This window comes from Nicotiana tomentosiformis, chromosome 2, assembly GCF_000390325.3.
Source record: "Nicotiana tomentosiformis chromosome 2, ASM39032v3, whole genome shotgun sequence".
NCBI classification, from domain to species: Eukaryota; Viridiplantae; Streptophyta; class Magnoliopsida; order Solanales; family Solanaceae; genus Nicotiana; species Nicotiana tomentosiformis.
The window spans coordinates 10,640,424-10,650,801 of record NC_090813.1 but is presented as its reverse complement, the minus strand read 5'-3'; the positions used below and the strand labels follow the sequence as shown (position 1 = coordinate 10,650,801).

The window sequence follows — 10,378 nt, the reverse complement described above, 5'->3', positions numbered from 1 at the left end:
TTATATATTCGTCGGCTATATTGAATTAATTCAAATTGTAAAGCAAGATAATTTGACAAATTAATAAGGCTTGTACATTCTTAATACCAGATGTTATTTACATAAGAAATAAAAAAAATACAGAAGAGGAAAAAGAATAAAACATTTGCTTCTTTTCCTTCACTCTACAGTCAAAACAAAACTCTATGTTAAACCATTGTTTTAACAATTTATAGTCTTGATTGAGTCATTACTGTTCCGTACATATCTGCTGACGCGTGTCACCAGAAAACGCGGTTTCTTCCTTTCTATATATTCCCCTTTCTCCTCCTCACATATCTCCTCTCTAACATCTCTTTCCCTTCCCTTCATCCCAAATAATCTCCACTCTTTTCACACCTAATGTTATAGACCATTTTGAGCTTTAAAAAAAGTCCATTTCATTAATTTCAACACTTGTTTAGCAAAGATTTGGAGAAAAAAATGGCGTCTTCTGATAATTTGATGACGATGGAGCCATGGGGTTTTCGTTCTACATTTAACGATGCATGGTTTCAGGACATGTTCGTTAAAGAAACTGAAACTTTAACGAAAGTGCTTCAAAAATCCTTTTCAAACCCAGAAACTGAGATGATTATGCCAACGTTAACGACGTCGTTTCAGACCCCGAGTGCTGCCTCAGGGCCGACGGTTTCCGGCGGGTCGACGGAGAACGAAACCGCCGTGTCGAAGCGGCGGAGCAACAACGCCTGTGGGGTGAGCAAGAAGATTGTTAAACGGAAGACACGCGCGTCCAAGCGCGCGTCGACGACGTACATAACGGCTGACGTTGATAGTTTCCGGCAGATGGTACAGCAGGTGACCGGAGTGAGAATGGGAGGAAACGGACACGTGACGGTTGCTTCTATTTTGAAGCCGGAGCCGAGACGACCGGTTGACCGGGTTCAGCAAGTTAGCTGCTTGCCTACTCTTGATACATCAGCTTTTTTACTGGACCCCACTTCATCGTTTATGGCTCAACCACCGGCGGGGACTCTCTCCGCCGCACATTCACCGTCTGCGGTGATTGTTGACGGTAGTTCGGGTGTGTTTGGATTTAACTCTTTTTCTGGCTTTCCTACCCTTGAATCAGGAATGTAATGCAGTAGTATTGTTCTAGATTACTAGGCCCTTTCTTGTAATTTTACCTTTGTAGTTAGGCGAGGGGTAAAACCGGAAAATCTCATCTGTTCATAGTTTTAGCTGGGGTTGTTAAGTGTTAACTTGGGATACACTGTTTAATGAATTAATATTTGATTATGATGTTTTGTTTGTTGATTTTCTTAAAGAAAGAGGAACCTGGTAAAAACTTATCGGTGTTTACAAAATGAGTCACAAATACAGTGTACGGCTAAAAAACATTTCGTAAAAGTAAATCATTTACCTAAGGAAATTCTTTTTTTTGGCACGCACTACGTATTTATCACTTAGTTAAGTAAGCACAGCTTAACTTTAATTTTTTAACAGATAAAGTTAATTTAGCTGGTCTAATGTAAATATCGGGCGCATGTAAGGGTAACTATTTACTGAGTATTGGTCGAGTATGTAAGGGTAACTATTTACAGAGTATTGGTCGAGTATAAATATCGGGCGGATCTATAGTATGACTGTATGAGATACAAGTTTATATGAATTCAATAATTAATTTTTGTCTATACTTTGTATACTTATTTAAAATTTTATTGAATGTCTATAAATATTTTACTTTAAGAAATCAAGCTCAAAGTAATAATATGAAACAATAAGATAAGTAAAGTAATAGAATAAGAGAATAAGAAAAAAAATTCTTATTTCATCTAAGTATTTTTTAAGTGTATACAATGCGATACACAAACTCTCTATTTATAGGATGATATTGAGATAATACAAAGGGATATCATGAATATAGTATAACTATTGAGATCATGTGGAAAATTATGGAGGAGGTTATCGAGGTGTGAGAGTTACAATCATAACGATAAGAAATAGTGGGAGGTTAATGGAGATGAGTAGTAGGAGTAACTTCTTTAGAAGTTATAGACATCCACTACATAATATAATATTTTATAACACTCTCCCTTGAATGTCTATAGATAATGTGTCTCGTTAAAATCTTACTAAGAAAAAATCCTATGGAAAAAATTTTTAGTGAAGAAAAAAAAGTACACATATCTTGTAATACGCATTATTTGCTGCCTCATTAAAAACCTTGCCAAGAAAAGTCAGTGGGATAAAACATTGGCTAAGGAAAAAAGAGTGCAGCGCGTGATATACTCCCCCTGACAAAAATATCATTTGATATCTCGGAGCCGATAAATTCAAATCTAGTATAACAACTTCTTCATTGCTGAGGTCGGCAATGCCTTGTGAAGAAGTTTGCCAAATTGCCTCCTTCGATAGTCCTTCTTTCAATTGAGCTATGCATAATGTATCGTCTTCAATATAATTAGAATCTTATTGAATATCATAATATGGCAGTACCCTCACAGATAAATATATTATCTGAACAACGAACTATGCCCTACATTTGTATAACCAATAAAACTCTAACAATATTTGTTAGAATAAACAAATCTATATCAAGGATTCCTTTTGCAATATAACACTAATCGTATTTCAATATCTTCACATAGTTGTAAAACTATATCTTGCAAGCATATTTTTATACTCATGATTCTAGTAAGATACATTAGTGCACCGATTGCAGTAGACACAAAAATATATCATGTACGCTATGATTGCTCTAATCCACATAAGGATTTGCTAAAGTTTTATTTAAAAAATTTCTTGGAAAGCTTAATATGTTTTAGAACAATTTAAATCCTTCAAGGATTTAGGTGTACTCATAATAATCCATTCCATGTATTACTTTTTCAGCTGCTCATTTTCTCCCCCTAATATTGGGATCACCAACACATATTCCCAACCTTCTTTGGGGACTCATCTTTGTACATTGTGGTGGAACAATTAAATTATATAGCACATCCATATTTCTAGATGGAAATTATTTTGTTCCTGACCCTGAACCAATTGTGATGGGGAGAATTTATCTTAACTAGTTGAAAATTATTTGGTTCCTTTTTGGAAGTTTTGTTCTCATAACCAATGGTTTAGCTATAACTGGAGGCATACAATTTCTGCTAAACCAACTTGAATTTAAACAACATTATCAAGATAAATTATCATAATTTACATTATGAAATTGTACTCTAATAATTTGAGCAAGCAACCTTGCAAAAGCCAAACTGCAAGTTGATAACAAACGCACATGCGACCATACAATAGATGCATCTAATAAGCTCATATAATAGTAAACGGTCCACATGGGAGGTGACTGGGCCTATATATATCACCTTTTATTCGTTCAGAAATCAAGGGATTCAATCTCAACCTTAACTGGTATATCATGAGAATAAGCAGCACAAGAGAATTCTTGAAGAATATTGAACCGGGATGGCTAACCGGTCATGCCAACTAATATTTATTTCTGTAAACCTCTAGTTTACTTGTGGCATGTGATTCCATCATCATGCTTATACTTGTGTAGTACAAATAGAAGAAAAGTCGGGCAACCTTTCATATTTACCTCGTATGATTATAGTAATATGAAGATATTCCATCTTCCTTTCATTTATAGTCTCGATATGGCTAATATCTTTGAAACTCAAAAAGTTTTTTTTGAGACTTACTACAATATCAATGTCATGAACAATTTCATTTATCCGGGTAGTAAAAATTTGGTTTTTCGAGAGCTTTTAACTGATTTTATACTAGAAGATCTTTTGTCACACCATTCATATGGTGAATCATATCACAATAATTATCATGGTCAAAATCATTATTGCTTTAATTTTGCCTTTAATAACTTTTTACGAAGCATGTCAAAATATTTTTTGGCGTACCACATGTATGCGACCAATGACATATTCATGTAACCACATAGTAATATTCATTATCTTTATTTCTCTCAAACCTCCCTTAGAGGTGAGTTGTGACATTTATCCAACCATAAATAAGCACATTATTATGTATAATCTTTATCATATATATATATATTTTGACATTCACTTTGAGGAATGAGTCTGCATTTACAATGCTTATCATGAGTCACATTTTTAAGGAATGGACTATAATCATGTGAGCATATCTCGTATTAATAAACCATATTGATATATATTTCCTTCACCTTTGAAGGACTTTTCAAAAGCTTTCTGTCGAACCGGCTCCTATTTCAATCCGTAATTCTTGTTTAGGCAGTTCATACCATCCATACATAGTGTTTTGATCTAAGATTTCAATTCTTCCGTGTTTCAGCAGTAACATATTCTTCCATGGAGCTAAGGTCCAAAATATGAAAGAAACAAGCGTTTCCACGACTCTACCACCCAGTCAATTCTGTTCCACTTAATCCCTCTTTCATGGCCACATATCTTTCCGGCTAAGGAATGGTTATTTTGAGAACACTTATTGTTCTCATTTTTACAATTACCACAATGATGACTATTATTATTTTGATCTTTGGCACTTCCACGTTCATTGGTCAACCACTTGTCTTCATTTAGACTTATTATGTACTGCTATCACATTCAATTCAAGAATGGAGCAAATCAAGTAGGACAAGCTTCATGTTTTTTTTTATGAAAAATAAATTATTTTTCTTTAGTCATCATTATATCATCAATATGGTGCATTTGGACTCAAACCCAATGCCTTACCCATATAAAGGCTTGTAAGGCTATAATGCGTTGGGACTCGAACATAACTCTTATCATCATGGTGCATGAGAACTCAAACCAGATGTCTTACCCTCATACAATGGCATAATAAGCCAAAGTGGACTCACCCTTTGCATAGCAACGAAGCTGAGCCCTACCAATCTGACCTCCACCTCTCGGACATCCTCTCACTGGCTGACCTCCACCTCTAGCTGCCTGACCCCTATCCCTAGCTGGCTGTCGTTCATGAATCAACTTTACCTTTTCCAAGGTATCCTTTACCAAATCAGTACCATATAACTTAGCCTCACTGGACTCAAACCATCCAATGGGCGAACGACATCGCCGAGCTTTTCATGATATACTACTTTCTAATAATCAATTATTTTTGCTCGAACTTTAGTAAAAGTTCGCATAGATCTTTTCCACGAACAACCTCATGATCAAATATGAAGGGAATAGAACTATCTTAGTCATATAAAATTTATTTTGACCACAACACAAATTTAAATTCTTATTATTTTTTAAGATTAATTAGAAACCTTCTCAATAGTTAACAGTTCCATAATCTTGGCTTGCAAACTATTGGAGCAGTACATATGGGAGATGCTGTCAAGGCATTGGAATATGCTCTTGTTTTCACTCAAAAGTGTTGGGATTAAAAGATTGGTGAATGGAAAATTGAGATAAGAAAGTGAAGGGAAAGTAAGCTCCCTTTTGCTTTGGAAATAGCAAAGTGTCTCTCATTGGTGGTGGAAAGAAAAGTAAATGTGTTTATATTGAGAAAATAATTTTTTTGATGTTAAATGAGTTGGAAAGAAAGGAAGCCTTGCGCCGTCGTTGTCGTCGTCGCTCGGCTTCTATTTCTATTTTTTTGTTACTGTTTCAGAAAGTTTACTGTTTCATTATTCATTATAGTAATACAGATTGGATAACATAAAGCAGAGGTACTCCATATGTATACATATGCACAATTGAAACTAAATTGTTAAGTAACACAAATTAAACCAAGTCTTAAATATTAACGTAAGTTAATTTCAGAATTCATGGCAATTGAAAAATGACACTCCCTCTATAATAGAAGCAAACATAACATTGATATGGCATACGAAATGCCTAGATTTCCATAGGCTCATCTAAATTGATTCAAGGTTGTCGGCCATTCATAATTCCATCATCAAATAAGTTATCTTCCCACTAACGTGTTAAGAAATTAAGCTCAAAGTAACAATATGAAACAATAAGATAAAGAAGAAAGAACTTTTTTATTTCATCAAGTGTTTTTCAAATGTATACAATGTGATGTCCAAACTCTCTATTTATAGGATGATATTGAGGTAATACAAAGGGATGTCATGAACATGGTATTAACTATTCAGATCATGGGAGAATATCATAGAGGACGTTATGTAGGTGTGAGAGTTACAACCATAATGGTAAGAAGTAGTGGGAGGTTAATGGAGAAGAGTAGTGAGAGTAACTTATTTAGGAGTTATATACATCCACTACATAATATAATATTTCATAACATTTACTCTAAATTCAATTATTATTGATATTAACTTGAAGTCGTGGTAGGGGCTCTGATTGGTTGGTTTATTATGTGCCAAAGTATTGGTGGAGATGGTTGCTATATACTCTATGATGTTCTTTAGTTTTTAGTTTTCATTATTAGTGTAGATATTTTTTGCAAATTTTGAAGATCTTTTAGCTCCTACTTTGGATACATCTAAAGGGAAATTGGATTAGTGTCAGTATTTTGTTGTAAATCTTCCACAATCTGTTGGGTATAAAAGTTAAGCCAAACAATAGAAGTTACTTGTTTCTCATGTTTTGAGGTGTGAAGGAAAAGGGAATGCAAACAGGTTAAAGGGGGAGTTAAAATTATTATACCTTAAAGTGTGTGAAAATTCATGCACATAGTTGAGTGATGAATTAAAATGAGAATATACATTAATTAACCATAAATAATAACAAATGTAAATGTAATGGCAAGCCTATATTTCATTTTGTTGCAAACACAGGATATAAGTAACTTCTTTCCATTTGAAATTTAGCGTTGGTATGTTACTGAATTAGTTTATTTTGGTAAAAAGATTCTCGAAAGCGATTATTCGGAAAGAAAGTTTTTGTAACAAGGAATAGTCGTTTAGACAAAATAGTCGTTTAGACAAACTAATACTCAGTCCATTCACTTTTACTCGTTAACAATGAACTTTGCACACCTTTAAAAAATAATAGAAGAAGTGTATATTTTATTATAGTACCCATAATAATGATAGTCTTTTAAGAAATTTTGGAAAATAATTTGTGAAATAAGTAATTAATGATACGGGTAAAACAGAAAAAACAAATCTTGTCTTGATTTACTAAAGTGGATAAGTAAAAATAAAAATATATTTTTAGTATAGTAGACAACTAAAAGTGAAAGAGAGTAAAAGAACATATTTTTACTTTTAGAAACATTTGTACTCCTAGTTTTCTTGAAAGTAATTGAAGTTCTCTTATTTCTCATATATTTTGTGTTCTCTTTCAAAATCGATTTTCGGTTCAAAATAAATCAGACTTATTTTTTCTATTAAAACGAAAATTTTGCAATAAATTTCTGAAACCAAATGGGGCTATTTTTGTCTTTGTGGTTCTCCTGAGAAAGGAAAAGAAGAGTCTTTGTGTGTGTTTGTTGACACAAATTTACTCTTTAACTCCAAATTAATGGCTCACATACAGCCTGTTTGAAGGTGACTGCATGTGGGTGAAGATTATTCTCTAAATTTAAGCTCTTTCAGATGGGGTTAAAACTCGATATAATTGAATTTTTGAAATTTAAATTCTTGAAAACAAGTAGTAATAAGTTAAATACGAAAAGGCAAACTAAAGTTGTCCCACTTGTATTAATTATATAACAATATACTAATGGGAAAAGGTGTTTAGCCCATCTGATGATCTGATCTATAAAATCATTTCTTTATTTTTCCTATAGAGAATTATAATATTGCTACTATGTCCAAGAATCTTGTATTTATTTTTAAAGAATAAATACCTAAATACAGAATTTCCTTATTCCTTTTTTCGGGATTTCTTAAACTTGATCTGAAAATTTCAATTCTAATAAGTTATTGTTCTTAATTTGGGATGCCTCTATATTTAATTATATCTTCTTCTTTTTTATATTCTTGGAGAATTAAAACAAGAACTATAGTTGCAAATGTTTACCTAAGTCGTACATCAACTGCATGTGGAGAAATAAAAAATAACACTATGGCATGTTAGGTTTCTGCATAGATTAGGTTGACTTTAGGTCTCTTGAGATCATATTGAAGATATCTTTATATATTATGCATGATATATCTCGTGGGGTCTTTGTTTGTATCATCTACTCATCTTTAATTAGAATATAATTAGTTGTTTATGAAGTGCTTGCAATTGAAATTCGAGTATATTGTCATTGCTGTTCGACTTGGTCAAGGAGCTTAACAACCAGGTCACACAAAATTAGAATTTCCTTATTCTCTAGTTTGAGATATTCTTTTTTTTTGTTCGATGACACGGTGTTCTGATCAATTTGCGCGCATCTTAACTAATTACATGGGGTACTTACTATTTTCCGCACAGGTGGAGAGTAACTTTGTTCACCAAACCTTGAACATATATACCTAACATTTTTGCTTCGGCTGATGAGACCTTACGGTTCTCAACTCATGTCATTGATCACTAGGCAGTACCCTAATTGGGCTTCATTTCTAATATTTTTGTTTTTGATTTGGAAAGTAGTTATTTTTAATATTTTATTATATGTTAGTGGAGGATTATAAAAAGATTACTTAACAAGAAATATAGCTGCAAATGTTTACCCTAGTCAAAAGGTTACTGCATGGGACAGGAATAATACTCGGACATGTTAGGTTTCTTGCATACCAAGGTTGACTTAGGGTCTAGAGATCGTGAGATCTTTTGGCATCTTTAACTAGAATATTTAATTTTTTATGAATTTTCGCAATTGAAAGTTTGAGTATATTGTCTTTACCGTTGGACTTGGTCATAGAGCTGACCTCCAAGACATACAAAATAATAATAATAATTACAAATAAATATAAATGGAAGTGACATAGGCATGAAGTACTGTTGACATCTTCAAGCTTATAAGGCTATTTAACAGTTCTAGAATTGTTGGTGGTTGAACTCGAAAGATATTTACCGTAAAACTTGGCATAAGCAAATTTAATATCGAAATACGAGGAGAAAGTCAGTGATCGTATAAGGCGAGACGAAAACAACAATTACAAATTCAGTGTAAATTACAAGTCAGGTTTAGAGAGGATAGTGTATACGCAGATCTTATCCCCGTTGAAAATAAATTTCCCACAAAAATAATATTTTCGATAATAACAACGAAATAATAATATATTACCGAGATACGGTAATCAACAAGAATAATAAAGAGCAACAACGACACAAAGATTTTAACATGGAAAACGCTTCTGAATAAGGGAAAAACCACGAGCACGAGAAGAGCAAAGTAATCCACTATAATGAGGAATTTTATAACCTGTAGTCCCGAGTAAAGTACTCCAGAGACCACTACACATTCAAAATAATAACCCTCTTTTTAGATTCTCACCTCACTATAATATCGCCCATACTCTCTATTTTCCCTCACAGACTACACCGCTCGTGAATACTTCACACTACTCTCTTACTCTCTATGTTCTCAGATATATTTCTATCTGAGATTGGTGTGTCGAATGACAAGCTGAAGCCTTCCTTTTATAGGAAGAGTGACCGCCCACTTTAACCAATCAAATTGATTGGTTTGCAAGTTGTTGTTGCTAACTTGCTAATTTGCTTCTTGCAAATTGTTCCAAATCTAGATTTGGAATCTCTTTTCCTCTTTATTTTTGGTTTTCTTTTTCTTTTATTTCATTTATGGGGATGGACCCCACAAATCTCCCCCTCCAGATCCATTCTCGTGAAGGAGGTAACACCAGACTTCTAACTTGAGTGTATGCCGACAAGTTCTTTGCACAACTCAAACTTGTCCCTTGGTACCATCTTGGTCAGCAAATATGCAGGATTCTTACTTGTGGAAATCTTCAGGATTTGTAGAGATTCACTCTCTACCTTTTCTCGGATCCTGTGATATCTCATATCGATATGTTTGGTCCTTGCATGGTACATGGAGTTCTTGCTTAATTTTATTGCACTTTGACTGTCACAATAGACAACAAACTCTTTTTGATGCAAGCCAAGATCTTGAAGGAACCGTTTCACCCATATCATCTCCTTGCCAGCTTCAATAGCGGCAACGTACTCTGCTTCAATTGTAGAGATTGCGACACACTTCTGCAACCTCGACTGCCATGATGTAGCTCCCCCTGAAAATGTAAATAAATATCTAGTAGTGAATTTTCTATTATCAATGCCATATGCCATATCAGCATCTGTATAGCCCTCAAGATTGGATTAGATCCTACAAAGCACAAACAATCTCCCGCGGTACCTTTCAGGTACCTCAGTATCCACTTGACTACTTCCGAGTGTTCTTTTCCAGGATTTTCAAGAAACCTGTTGACAACACCAACTGCGTGAGCAATATCAGGTCTAGTGCATACCATTGCATACATCAAACTTTCGACGGCAGAGGAATAAGGAACTTTGGCCATGCTCTT

The 10,378-nt window shown here is 33.9% G+C and overlaps 1 protein-coding gene across 1 annotated transcript; it reads left to right on the top strand.

Moving 5' to 3' along the window:
• Positions 1-309: 309 nt before the first annotated feature.
• LOC104101028 (calmodulin-binding protein 25-like) lies at positions 310-1,278 on the top strand. The gene has a single exon (XM_009608432.4). The coding sequence runs from the start codon at positions 463-465 to the stop codon at positions 1,117-1,119; it is 657 nt and encodes a 218-aa protein (XP_009606727.1). The 5' UTR covers positions 310-462; the 3' UTR covers positions 1,120-1,278.
• The last annotated feature ends 9,100 nt before the right edge of the window (positions 1,279-10,378 follow it).